Genomic DNA, 20,624 nt, shown 5'->3' with positions numbered 1-20,624 from the left:
CACTTTGACTTAAAACTCAGGCGACCCCAGACATCCAAAATGCATACAGCTTTTTGCTTAAATTAATTTGTTCTCAATCATGTAATAATTTTTCTATTGTGTTGCAAGTAAACATTAATGTTAGACCATATTTAGTCTTTTTAGTGTGTATTATTTTGGACAGAGGAAGAAAGGCTGGGATGAGATTTCTGTACAATGGATGACAGACGGACAGAGACTCTGCAAGTTTCTTGATTTGGCATTGTCTCTGGTCCACAGTGTGTTCAACATATTTTGATATACAACAGCCTATATTTTTTATGACCCATTTGGGGTCAGGACCCCAAGGTTGGGAAAGCCTGGACTAATTCAAATGTTAACAACAACTTATATAAATTGATTTGAATTTAAAATAAAGGCTAGTGACACAAAACATTAACCACTCCAACTAAATGTTATTCCACCATTCAACACAACATCAAATATTTATCCAGTCCTGTAAAGATATAAATAAAGACATTTGATAATAGTTTATTACAGATGGTACAGTGGCTAATGCTAAGCTAAGCCCCCTTGGTGTGGTTGCTGTAGGCTATCCCAGCAGCCCTGCTCTCCTGCTGACTGCTGATCCGTCCTGCGCGAGTGACAGCTGGGAAGCCCCCGCCCAGAAGAACCGCTCCTGCCAGGCTGCGAGCCTACAGCCTCCACCCCGCTACCCAGGAGCTGCAGGAATGACCGACAATATCCCCCTACAACCCGTGAGGCGGCCGAAGAGACAAGACAATAAAAACAAAAATGGGTAAGGGCGTGAAACAGCTCGGAAATACTAACAAAGAGAACCATTTTATTGACGTATTTCGCTCGTTTGCTTCTGTTGATGTCAGCGTAGCCTTTTATGTTTACAGGCGCGCGGCGACATTGTCTCAATATGTAGCTACACTGTCGCGCTTTTTAAAGAGGAAAATAGAAGTGAAGGGTGACAACAACTTATAACAGATGCATACATGCGTACAGACATTGTGTGGCATTTCATTTTCGCGTTTAGCCGAAACAGAGCTGCTTGTTCCGGGGGAGCAGTCGGAACAAGTGCAATGACGCCCATGTCAATATTTGCTCGGTAGTACGGAGCTCAGGCTGTCAAAGAGCTTGAAACCACGTTGAAATGTAGGCCCCGACCCGATAGAAACCGGCGTCCTTATTTCACATTGAGGCTTAATAAATGCTTTGCAGGTTTATTTTTTTGTGTCCAGCACCAGACAGGGGGCAGGCCTCGTGAATTCTGATGATGAAGGGCAGAGTCAGTGATGAAATGCAGCCAATAGTCTTTATCAGGCTGATGTCACCTCCCTTTACAAACACAGATGAATCCAGATCTGACATTGCAGGCTGCTGTTGTGCGGAAGTATTGTAGATAGTTGCTCAACATGCGTCAAACATGATGAGCATTATGCATCCAAATTCACCTGTCCACCTCTCATAGCTGCACACCCAGCTGTCAGCTTATTCACCTAGCTAAAGCTAATGCACTTTGACACAACAGCCCTGCATTAATCCCACTTTTATTACAGTTAAAATGATAAGTTAAGGTGCATATTATCACTGGTAGTGTAAATAATGGACAACCCTCTCTGTTTAATGTGATACAGTGCAACAGAAACTAAAATGACATCCTTTAAAACGAGCATTTAGTTGATTCATCACCTCCTTTCAATTAGAAAATGGACATTATAAGTTCATGAATGATATGTTGTTTCAGAACAGTTGTATTATATTGCTTATGTGTACTTAATTTACTTTCAGCTAACGGTAGGATATAACCAAAGCTTTAAAGTCACTCATACCGTGGCTGAGGTTAGGGCTGAAAATGATGACTTTGTGCATTTTTACTGTATCTGTCGACTCTTTCTTGTTTTAGTAATCTAGAAAGGTGTTTCCAAAAAAATGTCCATCATGATTCAGCTCTCTTCAACTGTCCCAGTATGCAGGATGCACAAAGCCCGGGCCCTGAAACGTCATCGGCTAAATGGAGTCCAGCCGTCGTTCATTTGATTAATTATACCTGTGCTTTTCCTACCACTGCCTTCAGTCCTGATCTGTAATAGGATGAACTTTACTGTCTCTGTGGGAGGATCAGAAGAGCAACATAAAGCTTATTTATAAAGTGTTTAGTGTAGTTGATTAGGACTTAGTACTTTCTTTTTATTGATGTTTTCAGATTAAAACAAGAAAACAGATAGAGGGCAATATGAAAGTCATGGCTAACATGTTTCATACATTAGTGGAATAAAGCAAATCAGGATTTTTTAATAAGAGCGGGTAACATTTCGACAGTATATGGTCCATTACTTACAGACTTTTATATATTGGTCAGTCTCTCCATGTAGTTTATTTTGTTGACACTTGCAATCCAATCGCCCGTTGATGTTGGGTTTACCTGCTTGCAACCAGAAGGACTTTATGGAGATAATTAGAGACGGGACCGAACCGATCTAATATCGGTATCGGGTCCAATATTGACGTAATTTACACATCGGATATCGGACTGGCGGTGCCGACCAACGTCACAGGTCAAGAAAGATGGTTGGACCCTTTAAACATTCTCAGCGCGTACAGCCTCAATTTGAAGACGTTCAGACTGAACTGTAAGAATTCTCTACAAATCGTCTCCATGACGACGTCCAGACGAGATGGAACAGCTCCTTCTATATGATCAAAAGTACAACTCTTACACTTCACTTTTAAAAGGTTTAATTTGAAAAGCTGATGGTTGTTGCTGCTTCCTGTTTGTATGTGAAGCCTGCGCAATGCAATGCAATCTCAGATTTACTACAGCTTTGTGTAGCCTTACACATAATACCAACAACAACTAAACTTTTAGTTATGATAATAAGAATATCGGTATCAGTATCGTAACATTCAGTATGTGTCGGAATCAAATCAGAATTGGGAAAAAATGGATTGTTGCATCTCTGGAGATAATCATGGTATGAAAGTGATCCGTCACATCGCCTCCACAATGACAAGATGTTTGATCTCCAATTTGACAAAGCCAACAGTGAAGTCATCAAACTGCTTTTGAGTGTGTACCTACTGGGAAAAAAATACAACCTCAAATTATATTTTAAGAAAGAATGTGAAAAAATGGCCAAACACTCGAGAAGATGGAAGAATTTTAAATTGTTCTTATATTTTGTTTATATTGAGTGTTTCATAACTCGCAAAGTACAGTCGTTGAGTTGTTAGTCTGGAGGTCTCTTAGCTCTCAGTCGAATGATCCGGAATGTGATCTCTGGTTGGAGCCAAAGGAGTGGCCACCTGTTTCCTGTTTAAGTTAATATTTATTTTGTAAACCAGATCTTAATGGATCTGTGGCTCTCACTTGTCTGTCCTTGTTGGGTTTGTAGCTTCAAATAGCAACACATTAACAAAGAGATGTGTCAAAGAAATTCATTGAAGATGGAGCCACTACAACGACAGATTCATCATTTTAAGGGATTCCAAATATTTCATCGTAACCTCAGTTTTTCATGCAACTTTCTAGTATTGCCGGTGAGATAGTCCTTATATTTACTTTTCTCACCCTCCTCTTCCTCTCAGGTGTTGTCCGTGGTCGAGATGCTGCGGCATGGGCGACTTCCGTCCCCGCACCGTGTGGCTCGGCCACCCAGAAAAGAGGGAGCAGAGGTACCCCAGGAATGTCATTAACAACCAGAAGTACAACTTCTTCACCTTCCTGCCTGCGGTTAGTATCAGTCAAAGGTCACCCCCCTGACCCTGCTCCCTTTAACCCCCCCCCCCCCCCCCTCCCCCCTCCCAATACCACCACCCACCTCTGTGTTGACTCCCTGTCACTTGAAGGACACATTACTTACCATCTTGTACTCCTCATTAAGGCTGTGTTGTAATCACATCTTCATCAATATTGTGATAAATCCATGCAAAAAAAAACACCCTTGGCAAAAGTCTGAATTTATCACAATAAGTAAGACAACTTTACTTTTAGTGCACACTTTTAGGCATGTGTACAGTTAAGCTATTGGATGGAGACTTGAGCATAATGGCCATGTTTTCACACGGTTTCCATGAAGTCAGATGAAGCTAAAGCGAGCTGTCACTTTTGTTTACACGAGGTTGGTGCGATGGCAGACGTAACCAAACTAGCGCTGGTGCTAACGTTGCTAACTGGACTTTCTACATGCTTACATACATGACAGTTGCTCTCCCACAATGTTGAGGAGCAGAGACGCCTGAATGGACAACTTTGTAAATGAAATGGTCATTGCAGGGTAATGGCGAGAACATTTTTGCATGTCAAGGACATCATGTTTGACTTGGCACGCTCACGACATTGTGTTTTGTGATTTCATGTGGATGAAGATGTTTTTTGAGAATTGAGAGTGTGTGGACAGGATTATGTTTAACCTGCCTACATGTGGACTAGGCCTTCAGTAGAAATCCAAAATGAGCGATGTGACGTTGTTTGCAGAGGATTTACTGTGCTAAGCTGTGTGTTTATGACCCTCACATTTCCCCGGCCTGATTTCCATATGCATTTGCTTTCCAGACATTCAGTTGTCTTACGATCTTCTGAGTTTTTTTTTGTCTATGAAGTCAGACATGTGCCTCAAAATTTGTTTGGAAAGCTGAAGACAAGAGAGATGTGTTTTGCATTGCAAATTGTGCAGATTTTTATTGTCTTTGTTCATGTCAAGAAGTTGTTCTCGGGTTGGACATATTGTTGTGTTTATGTTTCTGTGCATGCTCCCTCTCTCTCCTGCAGCAGCAGCGTGAGGAGGACACATGGTTTCCCTCTGTAGTCATTTTGCACTCTGATGGTAATTAAACTGAGCAAAGTAGTGTCATCAGTGCTAATTTTAAGAGTGACAAGAGCCCCCATGTATATTATTCCATGTGTCTCAGGTTAGCTAACAGATTCAGAAGTAAACAGTGAGCGACATGTTGTTGAATAGATTTTTTTTACTTTTTAACATGGATGATGTAACACTTTTAATCATTAGACTCAATTCTTTGTCTACAGTCAAGTGTTGCTGCACTTCATAGTCAGTTATTTCCTTTTTTTCCTTCGTGGTTATGACTGATTTGGAAAGTGTTTAAAATGTGATTTTATTCTGTTTTTGCATCCCAAATTTTTCAGGAGAATTAACTGAGTTTCAATAAGCACTGTGATCCAAGATGAACACATTATTTTCTCTATCAAAGATTTAATTGTTTGATCTTTTGTGTGTGTCCAAATTCTGTGAAAATCTTCCCTTTTCATTTCCCAGAGCTCTTAATCATCTCTAAAATGTTTGTTTTGTTTGAACAAGCAAGCTTAGACTGTCAAATGTACTTTTACTTACATTAGAGAATCAGAAACTAGAGAGGACTTCATTGTAGTTTTGCAGAGCACCTTTAAATGATCCAATATGAGGCTGGGCGATAAATGAAGTTTTTAAGATATATGGTGGATGATCTTCTTGAAGACTTTGCACCTCTCCTCTTAAAAGACTTCTTCAGTTCTAAACTAAGTTGTGGACGGAGCTAGAAAATGAAGCAAGATCTTCCACCAAGTCCAGTCGCCTTTGGATCAAGCTTTGAATAATTCAACGTTATTTTGCACCTTTTTGTTGTGTTTTATTGTTCGTTTTACTCGTTTTATTCTGTATTTTACTCCGCTTTGCCTTTTATTTGATAACGTTTTTTAAACCTTTACAGCACCGTGTGGAACTGTGGTTTTCTAAATGTTCCATGTGGCTGCATTGTGTCTTGACTTGAAGTGATGTTTAGATGACTGTTCATTCAAAGGTGTTCAAACAAGGCCATGACAAAGCTCATGGAAACATTAACTGCGTAATCATTTTCCTGTTAACGTTAGTCATGATGTTATAAAGTTGTGTCAACAGATGAGAGGCTTAGTCATATGTAGAATAAGTCTTTGTGTTTCATTCTCAGGTGCTGTTTAATCAGTTCAAGTACTTCTTCAACTTGTACTTCCTGCTTCTGGCCTGCTCCCAGTTCATTAAGGAGCTCCGCTTATACGCACTCTACACCTACTGGGTCCCTCTGGTATGTTACATTTCACAATAGTAGAGTCTGTGTTTGTTTAAAATCATACAAACATGGACGCCCTGTGCACAGCATGTGTCAGTTCTTATGTCCTGTGATGACAGGAAGCATCATCTTTGACTGCAAATGAGAAGATTCACCACACACAAGGAGGCCGGATTACAACGCGCTTCACCCGCTTTAGACCTGATGAAGCCACGCGGGTGAAACGCGCTGTTTGTTTGAGTTTCTAAATGAATAAAAAGAAGAAGTCATTTAGCCATCTTGTGTGCGGTGAATCTTCTCATTTGCTCCCAGATTTGTTTCTTTTCTCTGATTAATATTGAGAAATGTTTCTACAAACTAATTTTCTCCGACACTTACTCAGTGGTAAAGTCATTGGTTAGTCGTCATTTCTCTCTTCTCCAGGGTCTTGTTTTGACCATCACCATCACAAGAGAGGCAGTCGAAGAAATACGATGCTACATCCGGGACAAAGAGGTGAACTCTCAGATTTACAGCAAGCTCTCGACCAGAGGTGAGTATGAGAACGACTGAGCCCACGCCGTGTGAGTTGTGTCTGTGTTGTTTTGTTGCTCATTTCTCAGTATACATGAGCGTTTTGTATTAACTGTAGAAGGTTGGTCCTATTAAAACTTATTGGGGCTAGGGGAAACGGTGGCTAATTCAAAGCAGAGATGTAAAAGTGTACATAAGAGGCCTCGGTATAAAGTGCTACCAGCAATAAAAAGCAGGAGACCTCTTGCGGTTTCCATCACTTTGCTCCTTTGATGTGGCAGCTTGTTTTACCCATAAACACAATGACTGGTTGCCTCCATGATAGCCGCCCCCCCGTGCTTATACCGTGCTTTATAGAAACTTTATGACCTCAGAACTCGGTATGTTGTTTTCAAGCACAGAATGAAACCAAATAGCCTTTTTCTTCACTTTTGATAAATTAGATGATCAGTGTCTGCCATGGTTCCCTGTAGGGTTCTCACAATACCAGATATGTTTCTGATTCTAGACATTTGTAGTAACAATTAAATGATATTAACTCCACAGCAACAAAATACAATATTGGATCATTTCTTGTTTTTGATAACCCCCCAAAATATGTACTCAAACTCCTGCACACCATCTGAGTAGCACAAATACTTTGGTACTAAAACGTTGCTGATGTATTTGCTCTCTCTCTCTGTCACTGGCGGCAGCTTTTAGTTAAACGTAGACTGAAGATCTAAACAGATTGCTCCGATGTATCACAAAGAAAACAACCCAATCTGAGAAGCTAGAAGTCGTGAATGTTTGGCACGTTTTGCATGAATGCACTCAATGCAATAAATGAATCATTAAAAGATCGAGATTTAGTTTCTGCTTGCACCGTTTTGACAAGTCGTTGCAGCTTTAAAATTCTTGTGAGGAGCTTGTAGGTGGTTATGAAAAATACTGAAATAAGTATTGAGGTGTTTGTGACCTAAAAAAACAAAAAGAGGACCAATCAGCAGACAGTAACCACTGTAACCACTGAAAGGTGCCAAACGAAGTGATCAACTTAACGCTGCAGAAACAGCATTTTTTCACATTGTCATGACGTTTTTCAATAAGTGACACATTTTAGACTTCCTCGTTTATTTAACAGGGACACATGCAATGAACATGGCTTCATATGTAAACTACAAATTAGATGCCATGCATACAGGTTTCAAGCTGTGGCAAATTTGCAACCCCCGTCCCTGGCTCAGCTTTTAGGATTAACACAGAATCATCAGACTTAAAGAAAAACAGAAATAGTGATACGATACAAATGTTGACATTATAAACTCAAAGCAAATCAGAGAGAGTAAATTAGAAGAAACAGTAAACTGAGGATTGTAAGAGGAAACAGTCGATGCTCACAGACTTGCTTCAGTTTCAGCCACTCTTTTACTGTTTTAAAAAGAAAGGCAGGACTAATTTTTTTGTAAAAAAAAGAAAGAAGCACTACTTGTGTATGTACTGGACAAAATCTGCAGCGATAAGAGGTTCTGCTTTGTCTACAGGGGGCGCTAAAATCACTGCAAACCAAAAGCTCCTCACAGGCTCTTTAAGCATATATATTGAGGGTTTGGCATGAATATATTTTCATATATAAATCTTCATCTTCATCTTCTTGCTGCTTTGTGGAGGAGATGACTATTGTGAAGTCACTTGAGCCCCGAACGCAAAGCAATATTAATTTGCTTTAATGTCTTACACATGCAAAGCCCAGAGGTCAGAGCAGAGGTCAGGGGTCAGTGATCTCCTCCAAACAATTTTGCCCGTTCATTCTGACTGAAATGAGAGAAAAAAGCTCGACTCCCCCGGCATTCTTTCAAATGTGCAAAGGAAAATTGCTTCTCCTAAATTCACAAGGGGGTGAGTGATGAGGCACACAGGACGACAGTTCACCCCAAGAGAAGTCAGATTTGATTTAAACCACCCAGCACAACTTTGTGTGCGTGTCTTAAACCTCATCTCTGAAGGATCAGCTCCATTGATAACTGAACATTGCTGTTGTATTATAGAGAGGGATTGCACATTTGAATTCCTTCTTCTTTTTTTTTTTTGCATATTCAACCCATCAAACAATACTCAAATCATTGAAACACTTCATTTACTTCCAAATGTTTTCTGTTTTGCAGGCACGGTGAAGGTTAAGAGCAGTGGCATTCAAGTCGGAGATCTTATAATCGTGGAAAAGGTTTGTAAGAAAAACCTAGAAGGGTGTAGATTTTCTTTATTTATTACGTTCTATGAAGCTACCATTTACACAAAAGCAAGTAAGGATGCTAATCTTCTGGTGACTGAGGTGAAAGGAGTTAGTAAAGATTTTGTAATCTCGTGATCAATGCTGAGAACTCGGCCTGTCAAACTCAATACATGCACAACAGACTCCAACATAAAGGCCTTTAATTGGATCCTAAACACAAATTCAATTATGCAGCATTTATTGATATCTTTAATTTAAACGTTTCAAATATCTCAAGTTAGCTTGAGTTTGAAAGGAGTCTCTCATGTCCCTCTTGGGGTCTTTGTGCATGAAATATGAGAAGTGAGTCCTGTCTTCAGTTTCCAACTCTGGGCGTCTTCCTGAATCACTCATTTAGGAGCAGCTGAAGGAAAGGTCACACATGTTGTCCCACACGTTTCACTAATATGACTGAGTGATTTAGAGTTATGTGGGGGTTACAAATCATAAAAGAGCGAGAGGGGAAGTAAGTAGCAAACACACAGAGAGGGCTTTTTGAGTTCGGAGAAGGCAATAATAATACATCTTTGTTAGCCTTTATTGACCTCTCAGCAAGAATCCATGCAACACTCCACCTTTTTGAGAAGCTGTGCATGTGAAGTGCACTGCAAAAACTCAAATGTTAGCAACTGTATCTGTCTAATGCCTGGTCTAAAACATGTAATTACACTTAATACAAGCCAAATTCAGCTGACAAGTCCAGACAAACAAGACAAAAAGGCTCAAAGTGCTTGTAATGACAATCTCTGCCAGGCAGCAGGCAAAACGTACTGATGAAGTTTCATCACATCATGAAGGACAGTTCATCTAATTTCAAGAAACGCAACAGTTTTGCTTGTAATACATATTTTTTTAATTTACAGGGACAGTGCATATTAATAAACATTCATGTAAATATGCAAAAGTTAGCCAAAAGGCAAATTTTCATCAGTTGTCTCCAGCTATTTTTTTATAAAAGGCTCCCTAAAAAAAAAAAAAAACATTGCTAAAAGCTACAAATAGAAATATGACAGTAATGAAGCAGACAGGTAAGCAGCCACATGTGAAAATACATAAACCATGCAGGATACACGTAAAGCAGCATTTGGTTAATGTAAAAAAAAAAAAAAAGCATATCATGCAGGACAGACAAGTAGCAGCATTCAGCAGACAATGTACAAAATTAAACAGGTATTAGTAATAGCACGTATCCAATAATCTACTAAAGTAAATGTAAGTTGCACACAACAGGACAACACATACACATGGTATACAATAAAATTAAAGTCCTCATAAAACATTGAGGAGATAAGATGTTTATTTGCTCTTGTCATGTGAATGTGGCTAATATTTAAGTGTCATCAGATGTTCTGATGAGGATTTAGAACAACACACTTGCTAAGATTTGAGTTTTCTTGCAGTGTAAATGTGATGTTTATCCAGTGTAGTGGAGGGACCATGTCGAGCAGAGTGCAAAACCCATGCCAGGGTCTCGTCCAGGCCACGACAGGATGATTTGCAGTAGGGCTTTATTATTTTGACTGACTGGCTGTTTGGTAATGTGACACATGAAAAAGTCTTAAACGTTCCTACAGTTAAAGAGCCGATGAGGGGAGGGTGAAGGATCAGGAAGTGATGTTGAACTCATGTTTTTTTTCTTTTCTTCTCTTTGTAGAACCAGCGTGTTCCTGCTGACATGATCTTTTTAAGGACCTCTGAAAGAAATGGTAAACATCTGCTGGTCATTCATCCAGATCTCCACAACAGGCCGGCGGCCGGGCTGCCTGTCTGGGGAAATGACTTGTTTAAAAGGGCGCTGAGATGCAGGGATTAGCCCTGAACCGGGGCAGGAAGTGCTACAATGTCTAAATTGTAATTGGGTCCAGTACTAAACTATCACTCAAAAAGTTCCTACTCCATGTTATGTGGAGGTGAGACGGACACTGCAGACTAAACATTGTTCTCTTTTCATCTTTGTCCATGACTCCCTTTTTGTCTTTCAAATGAGAAGATAACAAAGGAAAATCCAGGTACATAAAAATCAAATTCAGAGAGAAAAACAAGAGACAAGAGGAGGAGGCCTCATCTGAATAATCAAATATGGATTAAGACAAGATCTCTGTGCGATAGAACCAACTCGACTGGTGTGCTTTTTGCAGCCTTTATTTGCACATATACAAAATACACTTAAGTCCATTTAAAACAACAAACCCCCGGAGGCACTGCTCATAAAAAATCCCATCGCACGAAGAAGCTTTATTTATACCATCACAAAACCCAAATGTGGCTCTGAAAAGAGGAGCTGCATGCATGCTGCTGCTGTTGTTGCTTCTTCCTGTCGGGGGAAGAAAAAACAACAGCTTTGTTTTACTGGAAATAGAGCTGGGTTATCTCTCTTCCATGTGGAGGCCATTAGGTCAATTATGAAGCGCCTAGGCCAGGGTTGGGCGTTTTGGGCAGGATGACGCATGCAGGCCTGTGGGGGGAAGGGTTTTTGGGTGGATGCCTCTGCTTCCATACCAACAGTAATATGCAGCTTTGTCTCATTCACAAAAGTAGCTCCTTTCCATTTGTGATATCATGCTTCAGTATGTCAATGCACGTCTGTCATATGTTTCTGCAAACCTGCAACAGATCTGTGTCAGAGCAAATAATCCCAGCAGCAGTCAAACGGTAATCCTGCTGTTGAAACAGAGATGTAGTGATTTGTACAATCAGGAATGGAGATTGTAATGTGCCTCCTTTTAAAGGTAAAGACAATCTATTGTTGCCCCCTAGGGGTAGAAGTGTTTCCAATAGTGGCAGCTCTTGTCCTCTCCTCCCCAGGCTCCTGTTTCCTGAGGACTGACCAGCTGGATGGAGAGACGGACTGGAAACTACGCCTCCCAGTGGCCTGCACGCAGAGGCTGCCAACCGCTGCAGTGAGTCAAAACTGAAGAGTAGAAAAGAAGACAAGATGTGGGAGAAAATGAATGTAGTGCCTTTTATTTTGTGAAAAAAGAAGAACTTAAAGGATAACCTCAGGTCACTCTTTATAAAGAGTTCTTTGTAAAGTTATCTGCATAAGGCAGATATTTATGCAGAAATTGTCATCCAGTCAAAAGATTAAAAAAAACACTATCATCAAATTTCTTAATAAACAAATTAAAAAGGTGCTATTTTATTCATGGTTACATATGGTTATAGACTGTTGCTACTCCTGAGGAAGAAATCTTCTTATCCGAGGTGGACAGATCTGCAAAATGATCTATTGTTCACTAGCTGAAGGGATTAGATTATTAGTTGATTGATTTATTGAGAGGAAATTGATTTGGACCTATGATGATGGTTAACTTTAGGGCCCGACCGATACTAATAATAGGAAGAGGAAAAGTTCCCATACCGATTTATAGACCGATATATTTTTTAGATCTATCATCTGTCTTAAAAGATAGATAGACATAGACACATATTTTTTTGCAGATCCCTCAATGCTGTTATCAAACAGTTGTGAAAAAAATATAAAATGAAGAGAAGATTTTTTTTTTTTACAGTTGAACAAAATCCTTTAATAGTCAGAATAAAGACAGTGCACTGAAACTCTAATTTAGACATTTAAAAATGAACTATATTAAAATTAATAATGAACGTGGCCAATACTGATAGTCACATGATATGCTAATATCGGCGGCCGATAAATCGGTCGGACTCTAGTTAACTTTTTTTTAAAACGATCAGTGAAAAATCAATCATATATGTAAAATGTGTTTTTCTAAACCCTCTTTGATCATCTGTGGATTTTGTTTTTCTGGTTTTGTTCTATACATTGCAAAGATGAAGATGAGCTTGAGGAAATTGTGATTGTTGATTTTGTAGACTTAAAGATCGACTGATAAAAGTTGGTTAATAATCATCATCAGTTGTAAAAACAATATTTGTCAGTTGCAGCCCGGGGTTAACCCAACCCTTAACGGCAGCTTTTTTTTCCAAACTGTGCTGCTTCTGTCATCTCCTGCTCTCGACGCTCACAGAGACAGGATGTTTTTTCTTGTTTATCTTTTTTTTTTAAGAGAATACAATATGTGCCTCAGGATTGACAAGTTATTCAACATAAAAGAGGGCCATATTTGTCAAACAAGTCTGTAGTATGTATTTGTTTAAAATGTGTCATAGCAGTTTGCCTACTGATTATAGCCTCAAGTGAAGCCTGCATGCAAAAAAAGCCACTGAGCAAACAACGGAGCTGCATAAGCGGTAAATGCAATACATTAAACTGCTAAGTAAAAAATAATTACATAGTGTGTGACAGGAAGTGGTTTTCTCAATCAAATTTGACTGTTTAAGTCACATTTTTGTGTTTCAGTATCTACACATTATATTTCCAGGTATTGAAAAGATATTCACATCCAGGCAGCAGTCAACACGTCTTCTGTTCATAACCATTTTTTTTTTTTCTGGCTGTCTTTCAGGATCTTCTTCAAATCAGATCGTACGTGTACGTAGAAGAACCCAACATCGACATCCATAACTTTGTTGGAACTTTCACCAGGGTGAGTGCTAATGCAACTGTTCACTATGACACTGAAGCCCCCCCCCCCCCCCCCCCCCCCCAGACATGGCACCCCAATCTATTCAAATCAAAACAGAACCAGGAACAGGACAAACAGGACGGCCTGAGTGATAAAATAATGTTTGTTCCTGTTGGATTAAGCCTAAGGTCATCTAAACCTCCTGCTGGAGACTCGGAGCTCATACCATACATGGCTTGCACCCTTTACAGAGGCGCTGCTTGTCAACAGGTAAGGCAGGCAACTGCTTGGGGCCCTAGAGAATTAGGGGCCCCCTGATTGCTCACAAACTGTTAACCAAAGCAGTGGCCCAAGATGTACAAATTTTGCAAAGACAGTAGGAGACCTCCCTAAGAGGGCCCCATCTGACAGCATTCAAATCTGCTTTGAAAACCAAAGTTTGTCAATGAAAGCCAAAAAATGAAAAATGAAGAGGAATTATCCTTCTACTGGAGAGAAAATATAAACAGGAAAGAAGAGGAAGAGGAGGAAGCGTCGGGACTCTGGCAGATATGATGGTTATGAACGCCGGTTTGAGGGCCCCCCCCAAATAGATTTTTGCCTAGGGCCCTTACAGACTCTAGAATCTCCACTGACCTTTTAAGATATTATGCAAAAAGGCAGCTGAATTTGGAATAGGTAAATAGGTGGTGAGAGAAAGTTGGATCTGAGCATAAATTGTTCGACTTGACACATAAATAAAAAGACGTCTTAGTGTGAGTAAAAACCCTCCACTTCACCTAAAGCTAAATCCAGTGACGTTTCATACTCTGTCATGTCTGAACAGGGCTTTGGTGTCATGGAAAAACTGGCTCTGTGTTCACTTTATGTTTATCTAACAAAGATAACCTTTTTTTTTTTTTTTTTTATTGATTGCCCTTCTGCCTCTCCTCCTCACCATGCTCTATAACCATTACAGGAAGACGGCGACCCTCCAGTTAATGAAAGTCTGAGCATTGAGAACACCCTGTGGGCCAGCACCGTTGTTGCCTCTGGTAAATATCTGACAGCTGGTGCAGCTAATAGCCAGGAAGTAGCGAGGGCCAGCCTTTGCTCTTAGCGTGCAGTTGCATTGCTTCCTTCACGACTGTTGATCTGATGACTTGTCTAACCAAACACACACACACACACACACACACACACACACACACACACACACACACACACACACACACACACACACACACACACACACACACACACACACACACAAACTTATCCTCACACATACACAGAGGAAATAACGAGGTAGTCAGACATTAATAAACAGCTCCAGGGGCAGGTAACTAAAATGGTTAAAATGGTGCTTCTTCCACTGCAGACCTGATCCACTCTAAGCCATGCTATCGTATGTAATCCATTAAGCACTTTAAAACCTGCCTCCTATATTCCTAATGACATTAATTCACTTGAAAAAGTCTACCCCTGTCATTATTATAAGTCTGGGAAACATCTTCTTGACACACTGTGTTTTATGTGGTGGCTTTTATTAAATTGACCTGCGGCAGCTTTTTTTTTTTCCTAATGTCTTTTTTCTCCCCCTCTCACTCAAGGCACAGTGGTGGGGGTTGTGATTTACACAGGCAGGGAGCTGCGCAGTGTCATGAACACCTCCAACCCCCGGCACAAGGTACAGTAGCGTGCACCAGAGCCTGAAGACCCGAGTACGAGGATATATTTGTGTTTTGAGTTAAAGATATCTTCTTGTCACTTATTTCACTTTGCTTAGTTTTCATAATAAATACAAACGGAGCACTTCTGTTGATATGACTCATAATGTTTGCTTCTGTTCCTCCTTCTTAGGTGGGTTTGTTTGACTTGGAGGTGAACTGTCTGACTAAGATCCTGTTTGTCGCCCTGGTGGTGGTGTCGCTGGTCATGGTGGCCCTGCAGCACTTCGCTGGCCGTTGGTACCTCCAGATCTTTCGCTTCATACTGCTCTTCTCTCACATCGTGCCCATCAGGTGCGGATCGAGACTCACTGTTTCCAAGTCGTCTCTTGTGTTGGATCTTGTGTGTTTAGAAAGCTAATTAAGTGTTTGTTTTTTAAATGCAGTTTGCGTGTCAATCTGGATATGGGAAAGATGGTTTTCAGCTGGATGATTAAAAAAGACTCCAAGATCCCCGGGACGATGGTGAGGGCGAGCACCATACCTGAACAGCTCGGACGCATCTCCTACCTGCTGACGGACAAAACAGGTTAGACTTCAGGCAAAGCATTTCATGAAAGCAGAGCGAAACTGCCTCTGTTTGTGTGGCCAAAAAAGAACCACACAAGACTAAAATAAGAGGTTATGATGCAGGGGATTTGTGCTGTGGAAGTATCCAGAAGGACAGAGTTAAGTCGTTTCCTACCCTAGTGGGGGTTTCTCTGTGGTTGGGGTTTCTTGCTCCTGCAGACCTGCTACTTATTGGGCCCTTAAATCATAAAAAAAAAAAAAAAAAAAGCCCCAAAGTCTCTCATCCGTACACACCTCCAGAGCATAACACCTCCACCAGTGCACTTCCTCAGGCGCGAGGTGCTACACGTCAGATTTATAGCTCTCAAGCCCAATAAAAATGATCGGCCATTTCCCCGTCCAGAGCTTGAGGAGGCCGGTGGGGTCTGCAGGTCGGGGCTAATGTACGTGCCAGCCCCCCCCTGAGGCCTTTTCTGATACACTGACAGAAAATTCTTTTAAAGTGAGTGTGAGGATACAGAGGTGGAGGCTTCTGGCCCAATCACCATATGTGACATGCAAACTCTTATTTAAGGACACTTATTAATGTTTGGTAATCCCAACGTGTGAAAGATAGCAATGCAATAAGCAATTGATCTCATCCAGGTTATATAAAGAAAAGAAAACTTTCACCTAGACTTTAGAACAGACCAATACCAATGCAAAAAAACATGTGTCTTATTGTTTTTTAACAGCTGCAAACTACTTACTGTGCACAGATGGGATATGAATGCTATGGTTGAAAGGTCAGACTCTGTAAACCACACAGAATGATACCCAAACATTTAATCTTTGCGAAATTTACACATCAAAACAGCAGAAATCAAGTTTATTCTGTGTAAATGTCTTTCTGAGTCTGACTGTCTACAATGAGTAAGTAAGACCCCTAAGTAAGTCCTGCCAGCTGTACTGTTGTCAGAGCTGTGTTTACATCATGTTTACATGGACGGGACGGCAATGTGAGGCTGTTTTTAGTCAAGGACTAGAGAAAAGAAGAACAAATCTGTATGCAGATCTGTGACATGATGCTTCAGTTCATCTTGAAATTGATTCTAAATTGTCTTTTTTTTTTATGCGATCGTCACCAGGAACTCTCACTCAAAATGAGATGGTGTTCAGGCGCCTCCATCTTGGAACCGTTGCATATGGGATGGACTCGATGGATGAAGTGCAGAGCCATGTGTTCAGCGCCTACACACAGGTAAGAAACACAGAGAGAAGAAAAACTGAAAATGAGCCAAATTGTTACAAAAACAAAACAAAAAAAGTTGAAATTCCTAAATCTTGGCAGAGGGTAAAGCAAACAGACAAAGGCATTGTTGTGGGAAACATATCAGTTTGTGATTATTGTTTGGTTGAATGCTTCCTGACCTCAGATGACACCCTTTGTACCCCATTGACACCAGAGGTTAGTGAAGCAGGAAACAGGATTAGCCCACAAGCGAAGCACTGACCGGACTTCTTTAATGACGCTACCATTAACCTCCGGAACGCACGGCCTTCTAAAAATAGCGAGGCCACAATGCAGAGGCCAAAGTGTTCATATTTACTTTGCACATCTGGTTATGTTTACAGGCCACTATGGCAGCAATGATTGAGACGGGGGGAGAGCAAAAAGCAGCTAGTTACTCTGACTGGAACCTGCACGTCTTCATTTATTTGTCTTTTTGATGTGAAAATAAGTTCTGTGGAGCTGAACTAAAAAACAAACCTCATATGAACATTTTAAGTCACTTATACGACTCCTTTTTTTTATTGGTCACATTATTCGCTGTTTTTTTTATTTTATTTTGCAATATCCTTTAGATCTGCTTTTTATTCTCTCCAGCCCACCCATGACCTCCCGGCCTCCAGGGCTCCAGCAGCTACAAAGGTCCGCAAGACCATCAGCAGCAGAGTCCACGAGGCTGTGAAGGCCATCGCCCTGGTGCACAACGTGACGCCCGTGTACGAGTCCAACGGGGTGACGGACCAGGCCGAGGCCGAGCAGCACTACGAAGACACGTGCAGGGTCTACCAGGCCTCCAGCCCAGATGAGGTACGACGGTCGGCCGCACAGAATAACGCACTCACCAGTCCAGTCACATTATGATAGATAGAAATATCCTTGCTTTGATTAGAAGAAAAAAAAACACATTTATATATAAACCATTTCAATGTTCTTCAAAAACGTAAACAATCTTCCAAAATATCTAAAATTACAGGACTGTGAAAATCAGGGCCGATACCGATCGTTAAAGTAACATTTCAGCCGATGGCAGATTTTGAAATCGATGTTTTAAGCAATAAGTACCAAGTGAAAGTAAAATTAATAATTATATTAAGCTATGTACAAGGCGCAGGTAATTGAAGATATCAGTAAATCAATTTTTATTTGTGTAGCGCCAATTCATAACAAGTGTTATATCGAGACACTTTACAAAAACAGGTAAAAGAGGAACCTAAGATAGTTCATGAGCTCCCAGGAAAAGATGTGGGTAGTAACAGAGAGAGAGAGAGAGGAGAGAGAGAGAGAGAGAGAGAGAGAGAGAAGAGAGAGAGAGAGAGAGAGAGAGAGAGGAGAGAGAGAGAGAGAGAGAGAGAGAGAGAGAGAGAGAGAGGAGGAGAAGAGACGAGTAGAGGAAGAGAACGAGAGACTGAGAGAAGAGAGAGAGAGAGAGAGAGTGCCAGTTCCCCAGTTTGAGCATTGTGATCAATAGCTTGTTTGTGCAAATTCTCTTATCAGAACATAAACTGTAGCCCGTGTATCTCATGCTGAAGCTCATGGCGATCCAAATCAACAAAACAAACAAACTACCGATCTCAGGATGGAGGAGTGTGACAGTCGAGTACATTATCTCTCGAGTGTTGAGAGGGAACATCCACAAAGCCAAACCCCCATTCCTTATTTATGTCCATGATTTGTTTGCATATTCTTTGAACGTCAGGAAGGAGGACTGCAGGATTTGACTCGATCCATTTCCTGCAGCATAAATACGGATTTCCTTAATGTGCTCCCCAGCCCATTGCACTTCTGCCCTTTTGAGTTTCCTCTTTGATAACGTTGCTCAATAGAGCGCAGGACAGCTGTTGTGATTAAATATCTGCGGTTGATATTGTTGGAGGAAACTCTTTTTTTTTTTCTTCTTCTTCTCGGTCACACGGGATGAAAGTCTTAACAGTTTGTTCTTGAAGAAGCAGAGCCCTGAATGGTGCATTGTATCTGTTCATTCTAGGTCGAGATTCAGTTTGCTTTCCTACCACTCTCAGGAAGTCTTAATGTAGGTCTGGTTTTTGGCTTTGACCTACCATGGACACAATGTCAGTGCCTGTTGAATGCATGGTTTTACCAATAATGTTAAGGCATACTGTAATTATTCTAGATTTTTGTTCTCTTGTTTCAAAGTTAGGCTCATCTTCTATTGACCTACATTATGTGTGATTCACCCAGGAGAGTTCATTTCTGAATCACTTTGCTTTACAGCTCATAAAAGAACGTGTCAGCCATGTGGTGGGTTTTGCGTCAAACAACCGTTTTCAGTCCCATTTAAAAAAAAAAAAAAAAAAAAAAAAAAAAAAATCTGCAGCCAACCCAGACGCTGCTATTACAAGGTGGTGCTGCCGTCGTGGTTAAATACCAGATCCAGAAATGCCTTCGCAGTGACTATTTGTAGACTGTGACTAAGATCAAACTTCATATTTCCCAAACCTGGATGACAAACTTTATGGTAGTCGGAGCTTTTTCTGACGTTCAAAGCTCTCCCAGTCAGGCATTGCCAGACTACATGATCATCTCTTTCCAAAATAAGTCATTTCGAAACCTTAAAATTTACATTTCTAAAATCCACTTTTGAAAAATCGGCAAGTTGTTTGTTTTCTTTCACCTCAGTACATTTGGCCTGCTCTGCTATTAGACCTGCCAGAAGATGTTTGACGGATTAGGTATGTTATTTAGCGTCTGGTCTGGAAGGTATCGGGCGATGTTGTCTCCCCTCTATTTCTCTCCACACACACACACACACACACACACACGTTAGCTTAGCGTCATTAATGGATGGCTGTGTCCTTCAGAAAGAAGCAAACAAAAAATATATATATATTTTCAGTGGAGACATGAACATTTCCCTCGTTTATCAGTCAATAGTGTTCGAGTGCTGAAAGAGCTTGAGCTATTGATTAAGTCATGAATGGTTACTGTGCTCTCTGACATCCGGCTCGGCCCAAAGTGGCCTTCACTGTTTTCTTTGTAACTCAAGTAATGGAACATCATATTGATATAATGGCTTTACCATGATGAAAGAATAATAAAAACCCTGAACAGAGTTACTTTTCTGCTCTTGCTGTGTGTACCTGGATGACAAAATGTGTTGCTAAAACATTAAATATAAGCTCTAACATGAATCTAAAAGCACCATCCCTCCCCACCCACTGACCCCCCCCCCCCCCCCCACTAAAGCTTTTACTACTTGTTGTTGATAGGTGTCGCTGGTGCAGTGGACTGAGAGTGTCGGCCTGACTCTGGTGGGAAGAGACCAGTCCTCCATACAGCTGCGGACCCCTACTGGACAAATCTTGAACTTCACCATCCTGCAGATATTCCCCTTCACCTATGAGAGCAAGAGGATGGGCATCATAGTGCGAGTGAGTGCTGAGGTGTTGTTGTTGTTTTAGTGATCGGAAGTTACATCGTGTCCATTTTGCATTCCTCTCACTTTGAAGAAATTGAATTCCAAGTTTGCAAAGTAACTTTTAAAACAGTTTTACTTATCTGTGGGTTTAAATGACAAACAGGAAATGCAGGTTTTTAAATTTCCTCTAAGAGTGGCCTTAGACACACATGGCTACAACATGTGTGGATAGAAAAAAGAAAATCTGAAAGTGATTGTTTTTGCCGCTGACATGTTTAGATTGCAAAAAAAAACACTGTCAGTACAGAATAACAGAAAAGGTTTCTGAAGGAATCTTTTTCTAAAGTTAGGATCAGATTTTTTGACCACAAACAGTCATTACAGCACTCTATCTTCAAAGCCAGCAGACGCCATCGACGAAAACAGTCATTTTACTTTGCACAACATGCAGCAATGCTGGTCTATCATTGGCTTGATT

At 40.7% G+C, this 20,624-nt stretch overlaps 1 protein-coding gene across 1 annotated transcript in view; it reads left to right on the top strand.

Annotated features, from left to right (window-relative positions):
* The first annotated feature begins 619 nt into the window (after nucleotides 1-619).
* Nucleotides 620-20,624, top strand: part of LOC109996646 (probable phospholipid-transporting ATPase IIA) — a 34,990-nt gene continuing 14,985 nt past the window's right edge. Inside the window, exons 1-15 of the mRNA XM_020650885.3 lie at nucleotides 620-778; nucleotides 3,577-3,721; nucleotides 5,932-6,045; nucleotides 6,454-6,562; nucleotides 8,688-8,746; nucleotides 10,449-10,500; nucleotides 11,600-11,694; nucleotides 13,222-13,302; nucleotides 14,240-14,315; nucleotides 14,874-14,950; nucleotides 15,124-15,284; nucleotides 15,377-15,519; nucleotides 16,628-16,740; nucleotides 17,368-17,577; nucleotides 19,998-20,159. Of these exons, the coding sequence (XP_020506541.1) occupies nucleotides 711-778; nucleotides 3,577-3,721; nucleotides 5,932-6,045; nucleotides 6,454-6,562; nucleotides 8,688-8,746; nucleotides 10,449-10,500; nucleotides 11,600-11,694; nucleotides 13,222-13,302; nucleotides 14,240-14,315; nucleotides 14,874-14,950; nucleotides 15,124-15,284; nucleotides 15,377-15,519; nucleotides 16,628-16,740; nucleotides 17,368-17,577; nucleotides 19,998-20,159 (1,665 nt within the window). The 5' untranslated portion in view covers nucleotides 620-710. The remainder of the gene's footprint in view (nucleotides 779-3,576; nucleotides 3,722-5,931; nucleotides 6,046-6,453; nucleotides 6,563-8,687; nucleotides 8,747-10,448; nucleotides 10,501-11,599; nucleotides 11,695-13,221; nucleotides 13,303-14,239; nucleotides 14,316-14,873; nucleotides 14,951-15,123; nucleotides 15,285-15,376; nucleotides 15,520-16,627; nucleotides 16,741-17,367; nucleotides 17,578-19,997; nucleotides 20,160-20,624) is intronic.

Source organism: Labrus bergylta, chromosome 12, assembly GCF_963930695.1.
Source record: "Labrus bergylta chromosome 12, fLabBer1.1, whole genome shotgun sequence".
Taxonomy (NCBI): domain Eukaryota; kingdom Metazoa; phylum Chordata; class Actinopteri; order Labriformes; family Labridae; genus Labrus; species Labrus bergylta.
Note: the sequence above shows the minus strand (reverse complement) of the source record. Positions and strands in the feature narration are given on the sequence as shown.